The sequence below is a fragment of the Leptonychotes weddellii genome, chromosome 3, assembly GCF_054177405.1.
Source record: "Leptonychotes weddellii isolate Sample4059 chromosome 3, ASM5417740v2, whole genome shotgun sequence".
NCBI lineage: Eukaryota > Metazoa > Chordata > Mammalia > Carnivora > Phocidae > Leptonychotes > Leptonychotes weddellii.
The window spans coordinates 47,071,957-47,090,838 of NC_138371.1; the positions used below are offsets into that span (position 1 = coordinate 47,071,957).

The following is an 18,882-nucleotide window of genomic DNA, read 5'->3' on the forward strand; positions in this document are numbered from 1 at the left end:
ACAATCTTGAATCTGGAAACATTCTAATGAACCTTTGTAGTCTATTTGAAAATTTATTGATCTTTCTTGCACTTTGAATGAATCTTTTACTCATGCATGATTTTATAACATCCTGCACTGGTTATATGGAAAATTTGGTGTATGTACTAAGTTAAATAGAGCTGCCAGATGTTGACACATTATATTACCCAATATTTAAAAAATATCAGATATATTAATATGACCACCAGTCTCATGAGAAAATTCTTGTATAGGAGAGCTGTCAAGCTCATTGTCATAGATACAGGTTTTGTAAAATTTTCATTTTTGCTCTAAAGCTTGAATTTTGTCATTAGTACAACAAACATTTTTAGTTGTTTTTCTTGAGTGACTGGCTCACTTTGCTCATTTCCCAGAAAATGTTTGCCAAGTACTTCTGAATACCATAGTCTGTCTGCCAGTCGATCTTTGAAGTAAAAATAGTCTTCCACAAAACCAGCTAGTTCAACTGCAACTCAAATTGTATAAGTGCTTTTCCTGGAGAGAATCCTCACTTTCATTTGTAGCAGAACTGCTTTATGCATATTTCCCATTTCATCTCACATAATATTAAAAAGAAATGTAGTCCAGGGTAGAGATTTTTATTTACTTTTATTTACTTATTGTTAATATTTCAGAGAGCGAGCGGTATGTGCCTGCATTCATGGGTAGAGGGAAAGGGAAAGACTCTCATGCAGATTCCCTGCTGAGCGCAGTTCCTCACTCTGGGCTCAAACTCATGACCCTGAGATCATGACCTGACCTGAAATCAGGAGTCGGAGCTTAACCCACTGAGCCACCCAGTTGCCCCCCAGGGTAGAGATTTTTTAAAAATTAGTGTTCCTATTTCATCAAGGGGCAGTTAAGCAAAATGGACCTTTTTATTTTTAAACTGGGAGTTCAAGGTTTGGTGAAGAATGTAAGAATTACTGGTAAAAGATAGTGTCACTGCCTTGATTCATGCTGACACCGGAGTTTCTGCCACTTTTGCACCTTCAGTGCAAATGCCGATGTGGTGAAAAAGGCAACTAGCGGGGTGCCTGGGTGGCTCAGTCGGTTGGGCGTCTGCCTTTGGCTCGGGTCATGATCCCAGGATCCTGGGATCGACTCCCACATTGGGCTCCCTGCTCGGCAGGAGCCTGTTTCTCCCTCTCCCTGACGCTCCCCCCGCTTGTGCTCTCTCTCTCTCTGTCAAATAAATAAATAAATCTTAAGAAAAAGAAAAAGGCAACTAGCATGTTTAATAGTATTATAAAAATCATTTTGACCTTGTAGAACCTCTGAGACTCTACATTGAGAACTGCTGATGGGTGTTTTGGTTTAAGTGTTGAAATGATTGACCTAATTTGCCAGTTTCTCCTGATGATTTATTTGTATGTATAAAATAACAGTAAAAGTATAGACATACCTTTTTATAATGGTAGAGATTTAGGGGAAAACTGATTTCTACAAGCTTGCCAAGATATGTTACATATGAAGGTAAAGCTTTAGAACAGAAAATTGTCTGTGATTGGAAGTTAACCTGAATTTTCAATTTTATGCTTTTTTAAAGTATCAGTTTTATGTGGTGTTCATGATTGATTAAACAGACCAAGTAATTTAAAATTGCTAACATCACTTTGTATCTTAGACATTAAATGTTGTTTTGAATAAGGAATTACGTGTCGTCTGTGTTTCAAATCTGCAAACCAAAGACATACTTTTATTTTTTTGACTGACGAGTTCATTTTGGACTTCTTAAAAGAAATACCTAAGTATCTCCAGGTGCTTAAATTCTTAAAAGTATCTAAGCTGTTTACACTTGATAAAAATAAGTAGAAAAAACTGCTGACAGAAATTGAGCATTAATTTTTTATTTGGTGTGATAAAAATGTGAGTTTTGGATATTGGATTGGCAGTTTCTGTTTCTCCCTGTAAATGTTAAGTTAAAAATTTCCTGTATAATTTTTTTTTACTAGATAAGAATGCTATTTCTCGTCGCTCTTGATATGTGTACGTATTTAGAAACTTTCTCGGCTAACAAATGTTATGTCATAATTCTTGAGGATAGTAATGCATTGTGAGGGTTTTTCAGTAAACTACAGGAGCAGCCCTATTTGTTTAAACCCTGGTTTAACCTGATTATTAACAATTAAATTGTGTTTTCTTCTTACAATTAAAGTGTATTCAAATTTATTGGTCCCCTGCTTCATAGATTTATCTCAGTATGTGGTGTATTCAAACAGAATTTTGTATTTTTAATTAGGGGATTAGATAAGTAATTCTGAAGAGCCAAAAAAAAATTGTTAGACATCACATTGCTTAACCATCTAATATAGCATAAGCGTGTGTATACACTATGTTGTGGGAGCCATCTATCAGGCAGACCTGTTTTTCAGGCAGTATTTTAAAGAGTGGACATGTGCAGAAACTGTGAGCACAATTAGCGCCAAGCAGATAAATCCAGCTCTAATCCTGTTTACGGTCTGCATCAGACAGATGTGCCAAGATTGATTTAGACAAGCCCTAGGCTTACAGTAATATTTTTAAAAGTGCCATTCATTGTTCTATTTTTGTTAAACCTTTGTTAAATATTCTTAAGTGTTGCTGGTTTTACTCTTCTTGTTAACCACTGTAACCTACTCTGAGCAGGTCCTGCTTTGCTCTCATGGTGACGGCGTAACCTGCTAGGAGAGGTTATCTTTATTCCCTGTAATTAAATTGACTTTTCCCCCCAAGAAAATACAACAATAGGAAGTGGGTGCTGAATTAAATAAATAGCATGATATCCAATAGACATATACTTAAATCCCTTGCAAGAACAGATGGTCCCCAGTATCTCTGTAAGTAATGTGAGAGGACAGTTAATGTTCTGAAACAACTAGCTATAACCAATATGATACTAATGAACCAATAGATTTCAAATAATAAACCACATGCCACAAAGAAAAATTGTATGTCATCTGTAAGGTTTATGTTTTCATAACCTGAAAAAAAGTATACAGAGGATTTCCATATTTTTATCTACTGTTATCAGATATTATTTTATGGATGAAGTTTTATTCCACATTTTTCACCAATAAAGTGATCTCTTAACATTAAGGTAAAATTAAAGTTGCATTTAAAATACATGCCCCAAAGTTTTGTTCCTTTTTTTTTTTTTTTTTTTTTTAACTCCTCTTGTACATGCTGTCTGCCTGTGTTCGGTTGTACATGGAAATGTGGCTTTTGCATACAGTTGTGAAAACACTTGCTTTTATTTGTGGTGGAAATTGGTTGTATTATAACAGCAGTGGCTAGCATGCAGATCCAAGTAGCTCCCTTGTGGATGAAAATTTAAGCAGAGATACAGGACCAAAATTTTTTTAGCGTTTATAAATTTAAAAGCAGTATTTTTTCTGGTTGACAGGGAGAATAAAGTGAGTCTGAATTATTCTTAAGGTATTACTACAAAAGGGTATAGAGAAGTGGTCGATTTTATAGACCCATAGCAATAGTCTTCTCTCTCAGAATGGTTTTTTCCCCTTTAATCTCGTTTCTCATAAATATTTGTGTATTCTAAGTGTGTCCCAAAGAGTAAGTGTTTTGGAGTGGGGATTGAGGAGACACAGTGACCTTGGATTTTTCAGTTTATCCTATCAAATGATCTCCAGAACCTTCAGCCTTCACTGGGGGGTTAGCCTCAGGGTTTTCCACCTAGAAACCTGAGGAACCTTTAGCCTTCGCTCTCTTTCAAGTCTGGGAAACCAGTGTTCCGCTGTCCCACAGAGCCAGCTGGTCTACTGCTTGTATCTTAAGAACTTCAAAAACAAAGACCTAGAAAAGCACCACCTAATCTGATACCTGATTAGTCTGATTAAACAATAGTTAGGCAGTTCCAAGCCTTTAAATAAAAACAGTTTAAATTCAAGTTCACAGAATTCTAACAAGTTTTATTCCTGAGGACCATATTCAGAATGAAAAAACAGTTTTCTGTAAAAGCTGTAATACTATACACATCTTCAAGTGTTAGGAAACAGTTATATTCAAAACTAAATGAATCCCATTTTAGAAAACTGGGTGGATTTACTTTCGTAAATGATTAACACTGCAGAAATAACAGATCAGAAATTCTACGTAGGAAACTGGTACCTGAGAGACTGATAGAGCTGCTGAGAAAAAGGGTGAAGAACAGTCGTCTATTGTTAGAAATTTGTTAAGTTTTATTCACAGATCAATTATCCTTCTTCTCCTTTCAAATAAAAGGTAAACGTTTGCTCTGAACCTGTAGGTCTTTCTTTTAGTCTCTTCTTGTCACTTCAGCAAAGAGACCATTCACTTAAAAACCCCAAATTTGAATCTGGGCAAATGCAGGAAAAGAGATGAGAAGCCTGAGCAAGGAAAGCAGGAACTAGGAATCAGAGTTACAGGGGTTCTGAGAATGTTCACTCTGTGAGCTCCTGGTTGCTACAATCTCACTTCCCATTTCTCCGAAGGGCACTTCAGTCTCTGATCAAGTACTGCTCTGTTAAGGGACACATTCATTGTCTTGCTGGTAGAGACACAATGACAGTTTGCCTGGTGTTTTAGGTTTCACTAGATTTAAAAAATGGGTCCAGAGGGTCAGATAAGGTGTTTATATTGGCCCAGTGTTCTTAAGGAGTTTTGGTTAAGACCCCCCAAAGTGCTTGGATTGAAATCTTGGGTCTGCCCCTACCAGATGTATAACCATGGACAAGTTACTTAAGCTGTCTGTCCTGAATTTCTTTTAATTTAGGAAACCGCATCCGCTTCATAGGGTTGCTATGAGGATTAAACAAGATAATAGATGTAAAGGGCTTAGGGCGATGTCTGGCATAGAGCATGTGCTCAGTAAATATTAGCTATCCTTTTAAGGGAATGGAATTTTAAAAAAACAACTAACATGATTAGGAACTATTTAAGGATGAGCAAAGGAAACCATCTTCTTCAATTGATTACAGAAATATTCTCATTGTAGAAAAATTAGAAATTCATATATGCAAACTAAATCACAATCTGTTCCAAGTTTTTATATGCATATTCACATATAAGTGCATATGAAAATATATACACGTACATGATGTATTCAATAAATATATACAAAACAGTAATGGAAATATGCTGTGCTATTTTAGACACCTTTCTAGTCCGATTTCTACATTTTAATGGCTGAATAGCATTTTATATGAATAGATTTTATAGAACCAATACTATTACTCATTTAGTTTCTTTCTCAGTTTCATGCAAATAATGCTTGGGGAAGCATTCCTTTAGCTAAATTGTGCATATTATTTATTCCCTTAGGGTACATTCCTGAAAGTAAATTGCTGGACCAAAAATAGGTGTATTTTAAAGCATTTTTCCTTTTCTACATTTTAAAAAATAATAAATGTAATGCTGATTACAGAGAGGGAAGTTATGGAGGTTTATAGGAAAAAATTAATCTCTTATATCCACATATTTCTCTTTAATAGGTAACCAGTATTGTTTGTTGTATGTTCTCTACTTGAGTTTGTTTTTCCTTTTTAATGAAAGTGAGATTAAATCCCTCCGATTACTTTGTACCTTGCTTTTATTCTACTTCTTCATATCTCTTGCCATGAATGTCTCTAGAGTTCTGACTTGCTATTTATGAGCTGCAGAAAACTATGATTCAACCATTCTCCTATTGAAGAACAGGAACATTGCTTTAAATATTTCTGTTATTATAAACACTGCTGCAATTAACATTTTGAAATCTTTTGATACATATTCCCAACTTGTTCTCCAGCAGTTACCATTTTTGCATTCCCACCAGTGCTGGGATTGGTTCCTTTTACCCCTACCATCCCTGAGCATGTTTTTGATCTTGTGCCAGTCTAAAAGGCAAAAACTGGTATCTTGTTGTTTTAATTTGCATTTCTTTGATTACTAATTAGATTGAACTTTCTCATATGTCTATTGGTCAATTTGCATTTCTTCTTTTGTGAAATGCCTGCTTGGGTCTTTTATGTACTTTGCCACTAAAGTGTTTTGTTTCTTGATTAAATAGATTATTTAACTGTCATGTGTTGCAGTTATTTCTGCCCAGTTGGTTTCTGCTTGTGACATCAATTTATGGTTCTTTAGGTCTTTATAGGCGATGGAATAATTTTTTCTTTCTTTATTGAAGTATAATTAACATACGGTGTTTTATTAGTTTCAGGTAGGCATTGAATAATTTCTATGTGAAGTATCTCAGTCTCTGTATGTCTGCTTTACTGTCACTCTTAGGGCTTTACTAATTTATGGTTATATAAAGTTCTTTCTAATCTAGAAATACTGGTCTATATTATGAAATAGGGTTCTATTTCTTTTCCTTTTCAAAAGATCAACCCGTTCTAAATCACCTTTTACTGAATATTTCCCATTGAGCTTAGATGCCACCATTATCCCATTAGTGACTTTTTAAATGTATACAAGTTTCTTTGAACCATTCTTTTATCTATTCCTAGATGTTTTAATTATTGCAGCTTTACAAAATATTAATACCTGATCAGGCATATACTCCCCCCTCATTACTGTACTTTTAAAACATTTTCTTCATTAATATAATACATTTATTACAAGAAGATTTGCAAATCATTTGATTAGGTTCCTTGCCCCTTACATCAAAGAAAATAACATTGAGATTTTGATTGGAATAGCATTATAAGTAGTTATTTAATACTGAGAATACTGGCATGGAAAAAATGTAATCTCAAAACTTAATAGGTCTCCATTTGTTCTGTTCTTTGTTTCTCGGTATGTTTAGGATTGCATTTTTCCCCCACACAAGTCCAGGATCATTTTGCTGAATTTATTCCTAGGTATAATATGCTATTTGGCATGGGATCTCTTTATCCCCATTCTGCCTTCTTCCTGGGTATTGATATATTTGTAACCAGCTTCCTTACTGGGTATTCTTATTAGATCTAGTGATTTTAAATAGATTCTTGTGGATTTGCAAACATATTGTGATATCATCTGTAAAAAGTTATGATTCTAGTCTCCCTTCGGCCCCTTCCACCATTGTCTTTTCTTTTTCTTTCACATAGTATTGACTAGAATAATTGGGAATGGTAAGAGTGATAATAAGTATTCCTGTACTGTTTCCAGAAATTCTTCTGGTTTTTACTAAGTTGTATCTTGGATGTTGGTGTAGTATCTTTAAATTTTCAGTTTACAAGAGGCTTTAAATTAGAACAGTCATTGAATTGTTTACTGCCAAAGTAAAGCACACACAGGGTAAACAATTCAGATTATAATATAGATCTTCTAGTGAAAAGAGGACTTTATTTCATCCTTTCCATTTTTTTCTTTCCCTCAGTGGTTCTTGGTTTCCTTTCATCCTTCCTTGGAGCTCTTACTTATTGTATGTTATACTACATAAAAAAATTAAATTTGTGTGAGAGACAAGGTCATAATCAATATTACAAGATTAGCCTGGAAGGAGCACCTTTGACAAGCCTGCTTCCTTTCATCCTTGAAGGTAGTAGAAGGATGTAAGATCTCCTTGTCCCTCCCAAGTGTTGCCCGGACCCTGGCCATATGTCCCTGGGTGACAGCGGAAGTGCACCATACACAGACTTGAAGCCTGAGCTTTCTAAGGAAATGTCAAGCCCAACAAACTGACTTGGGGTTCACCTTATCCCACCACCAGAACACTGAGAAAAGGGCTTGTTTCTTTTTCCATGGTCTGTGTGCTTTAGGAACATTCGGGCATAGTTTGCAGAATGGTTGGGAGAGGCCCACTCTGAGAATGCAGGGAAGCACCTTGCTTAGACACCTGAAGTCCTTGCTCCAATGGAAAAGAACGTGTCTGAGAAAGGACTAGGGGAGCTGAGGGAGGGCCTTGTGTGGCTGCTCTGCCCTGCGATTCTCTCTGCATCGGCTTCTATTGACTTTTTCTTCTCTTACCATGGGTCATTTTTTTCCTGCTTTCTTACATGCATTATGATTTTTTTTTTTTTTAAGATGTATTTGAGAGAGGGCGCGAGTGCAAGTGGAGGGGGGCAGAGGGAGAGAATCAGCAAGCAGACTCCCTGCTGAGTGCAGACCTTGACATGGGGCTCCATCTCATGACCCAGGAGATCATAACCTGAGCTGAAATAGCTGGATGCTCAACCGACTGAGCCACCCAGGCACCCCATGCATACATTGTGATTTTTTAAAAATTATTTATTTATTTGAGAGAGAGAAAGCACGAGCTGGGGGTGGGGGAGGGAGGGGCCGAGGGAGAGGGAGAAGCAGGCCTCCATGTAGGGCTCCATCCCAGGACTCCGAGAACATGACCTGTGCCAAAGGCAGATGCTTAACCGACTGAGCCACCCAGGTGCCCTGCTTTTTTGATTGAGTGATTTTTGATTGAAGGAAAGAGATTGTGAATTTTGCTGTGTAAAGCATTGTTTTCTTTAGTCCTTAGGGTAGTTCTCTCTCCCTGGCCTCTCACATATGCCATATATACTCAGCTGAAGATTCAAGGGGGACCTCTGCAGAATTCACTTCCCTGCAGTTTTCTCCTCTCCAGTAATTGGCCTAGTGAACTCAGTCATTGTGGCTTTCCTGGACTCTTCCTTCCTGCTTCACCCACAGAGACAACCAGACTCCACCAGGGCTCCCTACTTACACGGTGGCCTGGAAACCCTCTGTAGGCAGTAGCCTGGGGCGCTCCTGGGGTACCTGTGTTTGCCCTCTCTCAGGGACCACTGGCCTGGGCTACCTCCATGTTTCATGTATCCTGCACACCATTTTAGTTATTTCAGGCAGAGAGTTAACCAGTCCCTGTGATTCTGTGTTGGCCAGGGTAGAAATTTTAGAAGTACTCTTGAAAAGTATAAAACACGCCAACTTTGAGAGTCCATTGAAATGGTCTTTTACCACAAAACACGTTTTCTGACCTGTGGTTAAACATAGCCAGTAAAATTTCATGGCACTCTAAAATATAATCTGACTGTGGTAACATTCAGGTGGATCGATCTTTCTAGACTGGCAGGGATTCACAGTGTTTCGTATAGGAATCTTACTCTGCTTCCTTTTTACATGTTTTACTTTACCTGGAATGTATGTATCCTTTTCCTTACACTTTGCCTTTCATAATTGTTATAAACTCACTTCTGTTAGGGAATTGTCTTCTTCCCATTATTTTTTCCTGTCCCAATGAGGGCCAAGGAGCATCTTGCATAATGCTAATTTACTATTATTGAAATGTTGCTTTGTTTAAGTTCTTGAAATTCTTCTGTTGAATATCTTCAGGTTTTGAATGTCCTGGGACATCAATGTGACAGGGACTCAATGCCATTTTCTCTTTTTTCATTCTTGGGAAAATAGACCCAGTTTTTCTTTTCTTCCCTCCCCCACTCACACAGGGATTGACACAAAACACAATCAGTAAAATTAAACATGATACAGATCTTGTGGGTTTTCACTTTTTGTTATTGATACATAGAAGAAATGGACACAGTGATTTTGACTGGAAAACTTAATTTTTTTTCAGGTGACTCCAAGTATGATGTTCAATGTAAAGAAGAATTTATTGAAGTCAAGGACATATTCTCTGTCAAACTGAAACGACGTTATTCTGCTAAGCAGCAGGGAAATGGTACTTTATTAGGTATCACACTCTTCATTTGTTTGAAAAAGGACCAAAATAAATTAAAAGATTCTACGCTTGATCTTATTAATTTAAGTGAAGACCACTGTGACGTATGGTTTAAACAATTCAAGAAAATTTTGGCAGGTAAGTACTCTTCATGGGAATTTTTACTGAGTCTAGTTTACTTGCTGTAGGTTATTAATCTGAACATGATACTCTATTTATGAGTACAACAATCCTTGATTATGTGAAAATAGTTTCTTTTTTTTCCTAGTTCGCTGAGTGTTTTTATCATGAAAATTGAATTTGGTATCTGCTTTTTCTACATAGGTGTGATGATCATATTTTTTTCCCCTTCATTCTGTTGATGTGGTGTATTACATTGATTCTGGTATGTTGAGCCATCCTTGCATTCCAGAAATAAATCCTACTTGATCATGGTATATAATCCTTTTAATATGTTACTGAACCTGGTTTGCTAATATTTTCTTGAGGGTTTTTATATCAATATTCATAAGCAATGTTGGTGTGTAGTTTTTCTGTTGTTTTTTTTTTTTCTTTTTTTTCCTTGTATCTTTTATCTGGCTTTTGGTATCAGGCTAAAGCTAGGCTCTTAGAATGAGTTGGGCAGTAATTCTTTTGAATGACCACTTCCATGAAGAAGCTTTGATAATCTGAAATAACACAGTTCTTAAGTAATTTAGTTCAGATGAATTGTTTTTGAAAGCATACTTATTTTTCTATTCCTGTCTCTTGAGCTTCTATTAGAATTATTTTCCTTCCACATATGTACTGATGGTAAGTGTGTATATGTACTGGGTGGCTTGAGGACAACAGTCTATAAGGGTTGATTTTTCTAAAGGTTAATATCCAGAGGACAGAGAATATATGTACTAAAAATATTATAGTGAATTTAGTGTATCTGAAATTTCTAAATGACATTTATATTTTACATACTAAATAAAATGCATGAATACAAATATGCAATTTAGATTTCTAGAACATATCTAGTTAAAATATAATCAACTGAGTTTCAGGATTGACTTTTTTTTTTTTTCTCATACATTTGTAAATCTTGTTTCCTTTCAGCCCATTTCTTTCTGTTTGCCAGATGGATCAGAGTAGAGGCAGCTGGTGTAGTTGATGGTGCAGTTTGGTGTAAGGTGACACAGGGCAGAGCAGGGTGCCAGATGAAGAGCAGCCACGTGATGATATTAGAAAGTTGCAGGCCAGGCATCATTGATCAAGAAGACTGAGGGCCCAAGCTGGCCAAGGGCAACCAACTGATAAGGTTATGCCCATAGACAGGAGCTGAAGTGACATATTAAAACTAGGAGACCCTGTTACTAAGTAACCCATGCTTCCTTGTTAGCTCCCCTGGGACCTTCAAGGCGAGCTGATTCTTTTAAGAAGACAGGAAACGACAGAGGCCATAGTAGAGTTCATGTCTCTGGAAACAGTGAATATATATATTTAACTAAAAGCATTCCACTTTAACAGTGGGTTTTTTATAGTGTTTTATTTTAAATTCATGTGAGAAGAGATTCTAAAAAGTTTAAGTGAAAATGAAAAAATTAGTAAGTTCAGTAGAATTAAATTTCTTTGGGCAGGAGGTACTCATGAGACTCATGGTCTATAAAATAAGAAAGCCATTTGATTAGGAGAGGCAAAGCTCTTCCTTTTACTGAGGGTCTGAGAAAATTTTCTCCCATGGGGCTTATGAAGGGCTGGCAGAGTGACCTAAGAGGCAACTTGCTGCATGTATCTCACCCATAAAACCAATAATAAGCCAGAGGACATCACAAGAAAGCTCAATTTAGTAAAAGCAATTTTGTAGGAGTAGAGGGGCTTATTGAAACAAAACAGACCACATGTACACACACACACACACACACACACACACACACACACACACACACACACACAAAACATTGCCCAAATATTTTTCCAGCTTAATGAATGATGTTTTGGTTTGGTCTAGGATTAAAATCTAGGAAAATTACAGAGATGAATAAATTTATGTACCTTTTAGGATGTAATCTTCAGGGAATGTTACTTTTTGTAACTTTGATTTTGAGAAGAGTTGGAAAAAACCAAAAAAAATGATTTTGATAAGAGTTGGAGATTGTGAAATATATGAGGTCATATTCTCTGGCAAGTTTCCTGCAGGACAGTGATTTTTCTGATTCAAACAAAAAGACTGACAGTTGAAATCAACCAATGCAAACAAACAAAACAGGGTTGAAATCCTCTAATAAAGGAACCCAACCAAGATGGTCTGAATGAATGACTTTGCCCCCAAGTGGCCTTAGCAGGTCTTGTAGGAGGAGCCAATTCCTCCTCATCTCCATGCCCTACAGAGACATTCCTGTGTCGATTTCATTATATACAAATGCATGGTTACAACTCCAAATCTCTCTACCAAACTTTATATTATACCAACATTTCCTTTTTAAGGTTACAGTTTTAGAACATTTTTCTTGAGAGATATATATTTTTTATGCTTGCAAATCCATGTGTGTTCATTAAAGTGCCTATCAACTGATGGGGCGCCTGGGTGGCTCAGTTGTTGAGCGTCTGCCTTCAGCTCAGGTCATGATCCTAGAGTTCTGGGATCGAGTCCCGTGTCGGGCTCCCTGCTCCGCGGGAAGTCTGCTTCTGCCTCTCACACTCCCCTTGCTTGTGTTCCCTCTCTCGCTGTCTCTCTCTCTGTCAAACAAATAAATAAAATCTTTATTTTTTTTTTATTTTTTATTTTTTTTAAAGTGCCTATCAACTGAGAGACCAGCACAGTTGGCTCAAGCCTCATTCCAGAAGTGGATGGGGGGCCTGTGTCTTTCTTGAGGGAATGAGGGTGATTGTTCTTCCTGGTCCTCTCCGGCTCTGATTTGCAGAGTTGAGTCTATTTTGGATTATCCTCCCGTCTCACACTCACTGTCCCTATTCCCTGCTACACTGCATCAGGATTGGCAGATGGTGATTGCTGATTTCCAGTTTTTTTAAAAATCCCTACCCAAGGAATTTGTGTTTGCACGAGACTTGACTTAAGTTTAAGCTGGGGGTAGAAGAGGGCAATACATAGAAATGTACATCATAAAAATATAAATGACTTATGTTGGAATGTTAGACATCACTATTTTAAGTTCCCAAACCTTGCTTTTAACTGGTTCTGTGGCAAAATCAGATTTAAAAAAATACATTTTTGTATGGATTTATTTTGAATGATGTCTTTAATCAGCAAGTGGAATTTTTTTCCTGCCAGTCTTCTACATCTCCCCCCCACCCCCTTTTTTTTTTCTGTGAAGATAAATGTGAAGAAAAAATGAAAAGCCTCAGCTGGTTTTTCCTTTAGTCTAATTCATCTTACAATTAGAATTATAGTATATTTGGATATTAAGAATTATTTTCAAATATTCATACTTATATTTTGAACTGGAGCAATGAAACAGATGTGATGAAATTTTTTTTAAAGATTTTATTTATTTGACAGAGGGAGACAAAGCAAGAGGGAGAACACAAGCGGGGGGAGTGGGAGAGGGAGAAGCAGGCTTCCCTCTGAGCAGGGAGCCCAATGAGGGGCTCGATCCCAGGACCCTGGGATCATGACCTGAGCAGAAGGCAGACGCTTAATGACTGAGCCACCCAGGCACCAAGATGTGATGAATTTTTGAGGAAAGAACAAATAGGCAACACTAGAAGGAAGAAAAAGGCAACTCCCAAATATCTGAAGTTTTAAGACCTAGACAAAAAGTGACCAGATTAAAGTTTATATTTATATTTACATTTATATTTATAAAAAGGGAGTCTTAAAACTTTCAATTTTTATTTGAAAATAAGTCCTCTTACATTTCAGTTTTTTAAAACACAGTTAAGCACAGTATCTTTTTTAATTCTTAGTAATAGAGAAGTCACCGTAACTTTATTGACTAATAGGCAATATTAGGTTAATTCATCCAACACACATTTTGTATCAGGCCCCGTGTTAATTGCTGGGAATACAAAAATAAATGAGATATATGCCTGTGTAGAGCACTCTTGCTCTGGGAGACAGAGAGGAAAATATGAACAGACCAATAGGGAGCATCACCATTGATCATTGATTCAGAAATTAAAATCTTAAAAAACACAATTGAATAAGGCTAGTGTATCGTCACTGATAAGCCTAACATATAGTTACTATGGTGAAAGTAATTGTTTTTTTCTGCCTTTTTTATACCTGTGATACAAAGATAAACATGCACAACCTTTAAATATAGAATGTGTGTACACTGGCCATGTTAATTTTTATTCAATTAGGGTGTGACCCAGACTCTGCATATTTGGGTTTCCTGGAAATGGTGAATTACAAGGTTCTCTGGACCCAGAGCCAACCTTTTCTTTAGAAACTATAACCTATACTTTAAAGCATATTCATGGGCTTTTTTTTTTTTTTTGGAGGAAGGGAGAGAGAGAAAGAAGGGGCAGAGGGAGAGAGAATCTTAAGTAGGCTCCACGCCCAGCACGGAGTCTGATGCTGGGCTGAATCCCATGATTCTGAGATCATGACCTGAGCCAAAATCAAGAGTGAGCCACTTAACTGACTGAGCCACCCAGGTACCCCCATATTCATAGGCTTTCTGACAGGTACCCTACAAAAAAGAATAAAACAAAGTACCCCTCAGGTGATGTTCAGGGACACTCAGAACTGAACGAGTTTAGAGGAGTGAACTGGTTCATCTCCAGTGGAGGACTTAGCAGAAAGCTGAAGAAGTAAGGAAAAAGATTAAAAAAAAAAAAAAAAATTCTGAAGTCTCATGACCAAGTAACTTGGAGAATGTAGTGTCCTAAAGAGAACAATGAAATCAGAACACTGGTTGATTTGAAGGAAAGATGTTCTGTTCAAGACACATTTGGGATATATTACAATATCCTGTTGGAGATGTTTAGTAGGCTGGTGTTTTGAGAGGAATACATGAGGAGGAAAGAAGAGTTGATGTGATGGGCACGATGAAAGCTTGTAAGAAGTAGTAAGGAGTTATAAAAAAAAAAAAAAGGGCTAAATACAGAATCTTGGGTGATACTCATATATTAAAATAGAGAAGGGGAGCCTGGGTGACTCAACTGGTTAAGCATCTGACTCTTGATTTTGGTTCAGGTCATGATCTCGGGGTCTTGAGTTGAGCCCCCAGTTGGGCTCTGGCTGTGTGTGGAGCCTGCTTAAGATTCTCTGTCTCCCTGTGCCACCCCCCCACCCCACCTCTGCCTGGCTCATGCGTGCTCTCTCTCTCTCTAAAGAAAAAAAAAAAAAAGGCAGAGAAGACAAAAGCCAGAACAACAAAACAGAAGTCATGGTCTAAAAAACAAAAACAAGGAGCACCTGGCTGGCTCAGCCAGTTAGCGGCTGCCTTCGGCTCAGGTCATGGTCCCAGGGTCCTGGGATCGAGACCTGCATCGGGCTCCCTGCTCAGCGGGAAGCCTGCTTCTCCCTCTCCCTCTGCCTGCCGCTCCCCCTGCTTGTGCTCTCTCTCTCTCTGTCAAATAAATAAATAAAATATTAAAAAAAATAATAAATAAAAAAAACTCTAAAATAAGACCATTGAATTTTGTTGTTATATTTAGGTTTTGCTAATTTACTTGTAATATTTAATAGTTACCCAGAGACAAATAACAGAGGCATTTTTAGCACATATCTGGTTGGGGGTTACTTCTGATCTTATATTTTTCCATTCCATTTCTAAGTGCTAATTTCATGAAGTAAGCAAATATAAATAAGCCATATTTTTTTAAGATTTTATTTATTTATCAGAGAGAGAGAGGGAGAGGCAGGCAGAGGGAGAAGCAGGCTCCTTGCTGAGCAAGGAGCCCGATGTGGGACTCGATCCCAGGACCCTGGGATCATGACCTGAGCCGAAGACAGACGCTTAACTGACTGAGCCACCCAGGCGTCCCAGTAAGCCATATTTAATTGAGTACATTTTGCCCTTGTAACGTAACAGCCTGCTCTCTATTTCAACAGCGTCCCTCAGTTTTCAGCTATGAAAAATAGAGAAAATGGAAAAATTACTTAAATGCTTGTTTTTTATTCCTAAGAAGAGTGATTTTCCCTAGTTTCCCCCAAATGTCAAATTTGTTTCCTATGGGATAATAATGTTGGTCTTCAAAGGATGCTCTCTTTGATAGCAATAGCCAGGGCTTCCTAAAACATAGATTTTGTTTAATATTCATGTTCTCTTGTGTAAGAAAATTATGGTGAAATTTTTTTTTTTATTCCAAGCTATATCCATTATATTATCATGAATCAGGCAGAATTTTTCTTAAGAGGAGAACAGAATGATAGGAAGTTTTACTTGGATATGCTGCCAAATGATGTACTTATAAGGAAAAATAAACTGAAGATCAACATAATGATTATTTAAAAATAAGCGGTTATATATCAAATGTATGATAGCTTCAGACATTTCATTGTGCGCTATTTGAATTGGCAACACTTGTCTCCTTAGGGATAAGTTATTTTCTGCAAAGGCATTATGTCTGAAATATGGATAGTTTCTCTTGTGAAGCACTAAAAATGTAATTTAAGACTGTTTTATGACCAGTTGAGTAGGACATCAAGATTATGCCTGTCAGTCTTGAATATGTTTTTACTATCAATATATATTAAAATTATATAGATGCTGATTAAATATGTATCAATTTATTTGTATGTAAATATCAAAGTCCAGTCCCACTGGAAGTACTCTGTTCAACAAAAGTCATATGATGTCTGCTTCCTGTAGTGGTTTCAAACTGAGCTCTGGAGGGTTACCACCCTATTATCCAGGACTTGCCTCCTGGATGGGAGTCCACCTGCACCTATCACTCACCTTGGGCAAGTGTAGCTCCTAATTTATATGTTTTATATTTAGTGGGACTGAATAAGGCTTTGTTTGAAGAAAGCTTCCAAAACTAAAGCACTGGGAAATCTCTGATTCAGTCATCCTTGGGGATGATAACCTCATAGCATTTTTAACCTGTCGTTCATGTCTGTTTTGCTGACTGCTGGGCACACAGAGACCTGATGTCTTTGAGCTACCAGAATATACACTCACTATGGCAACCGTAGTTTTGGAACTCTCAGAGACTGTCCATGTAATTTTATTCTTTTCAGTAAAACTTACTTATTAAATATACACTTTAATGTATTTTTCCTTTCTATAACTTTATATATTGCTTACAAATCAGTTTGCAGATAGGGAAAATATATTTTATCGAATCAAAGACTGAAATTGGGTTAAAAAAGTTTACTTCAAAGTTTGGGAATTTTTTCTCTTTCTTGAACTTTTTGCTTTCTAGCTGGACCTTCAGAGAAAAACAGTGAAATTAACCTAGTTTCTATTAAATTCTTAATGATTAGTCATACTACTTAGCTCTTCAAAGGATATTAACATATTAAAAAAATCTTTTTGAACCAAACTCCAATTTCATCAGATTTCTAACTGAAAACATAAATGTATGGAAACATTGGGCTCATGCAAAATTTGCTTAATGTACAGTAAAAAATACTGTTTATCTTGAATCAGTTTGACATTTTTGAGCCATTGTTTCATTCCAGCGAATAGTAGTGTAAAAAAAAAAAATCACTGTGAACGAGAGTACCCAGGCATAACAAACTCGAGCAGTAGACCCCCGCTCGCCAAGAACTTCACATGCTAGAATAAGCAGAGAATATGAAGTAAGTACATTAAAAAAGATTAAAAAAAATATTAGGGGCATCTGGGTGGCTCAGTCAGTTAAGCATCCAACTCTTTTTTTTTTTTTTTTTTTAAGATTTTATTTATTTGACACAGAGAGAGAGAGCACAGACAGGGGAAGCAGCAGAGGGAGAGGGAGAAGCAGGCTCCCCAGTGAGCAGGGAGCCCAACTCGGGGCTTGATCCCGGGACTCCAGGATCATGACCTGAGCTGAAGGCAGATGCTTAACCAACTGACCCACCCAGGCGCCCCAGTGTCTGACTCTTGATTTTTGACTCAGGTCATGATCTCTCACGGTTGTGAGATTGGGCCCTGTGTTGGATCCACACCCGGTATGGAACCTGCTTAAGATTCTCTCTCTCCCCCTGCCCTCCCCACTCTAAAAAAAAAAAAAAAAAAAAAAAAAAAGAAAAATATAAAAACATAAAAGAATAGGGTACAATTGAAAAAGATAACATTTTTGCTATGGCATATATATATGAATTTCATTTTTAACAAAATTCATTCTCCTTAGGACTTGGCTCTTCCCTATTCTGAGAATTCAGAGGTTCTGATTAAACTGGTCTCAGTGGATCAAGCGTTAGTGTTCTTAAGGTCTTTGAGGTTTTAATGTGTTGTCAGGGCCAAAAACCACAGATGTCAAAGATCTGAACAAAAGTTTGGTTTAATGAACATATGTAAAACTCTGTACTCCACACTTACAAAGGTATCTTTGCAGGGACTAATTATAGGTATTTCTTATTCCTGCTGTGTTAAATATTCTTAAAGGTTAGCCAATACCTATTCCTGAGCCATAGAAGATTATCACTTATTTTCCAAGATTCTGACCTTGGGATTGGTTTACAAGAGCCTGGTAAAGACCGACAGAAACATACCAAGTTTCTCTTGCCCCCTGAAGTTTCTTTCTTACTAGCATCAGCTCTAATTCATAACCATTACTCCTTCAGCTGAAGGCAAGTTAGAATTAGTTCTAAAGATGCTGATAATGTTGTTTGTACTTGGCATGAGTGACACAGGACCATCTTCCCAAGAGCTTCTTACTGGCCTCTGTAGCACTTTTATCCTAAGGGAGGAGTATGTTTTTGCATGTAATTGATGATAATTATATCTTAAAACAACTAATTGGTATTTTATAGAAGAAAGTTAATCCCTGCTGCAATCATTGACAGAGTATCTTGAGAACAGGGTTAAGAGGTATATTCTCAAGTTATTTCTGATATATTTCAAATTCTTGTGCTAGATAAAAGTCCTTTTGCCTGTTCCTTTTGTGTAACTAAATTCCTTCTCTGGAGAAAACACTTAGGTACGCTTTGTCACAATTTACCATGTGATTATATTCAAAGGCTAAATAAGGATTTCTTTAAATATTTCCAGTAATATGTTACGTAAAGTTTTCATGCTGTTGGGCGCCTGGGTGGCTCAGATGGTTAAGCGTCTGCCTTCGGCTCAGGTCATGATCCCAGGGTCCTGGGATCGAGTCCCGCATCAGGGTCCCTGCTCCTTGGGAGCCTGCTTCTCCCTCGGCCTCTCTCTCTCTCTCTGTCTCTCATGAATAAATAAATAAAATCTTTAAAAAAAAAAAAA

The 18,882-nt window shown here is 37.1% G+C and overlaps 1 protein-coding gene across 1 annotated transcript in view; it reads left to right on the forward strand.

The window, feature by feature from the left end:
- The window catches only part of CERKL (CERK like autophagy regulator), a 105,124-nt gene that overhangs the window by 30,455 nt on the left and 55,787 nt on the right, over positions 1–18,882 (forward strand). Inside the window, exon 2 of the mRNA XM_031036266.2 lies at positions 9,491–9,733. Coding sequence (XP_030892126.1) covers positions 9,491–9,733 — 243 coding nt within the window. The remainder of the gene's footprint in view (positions 1–9,490; positions 9,734–18,882) is intronic.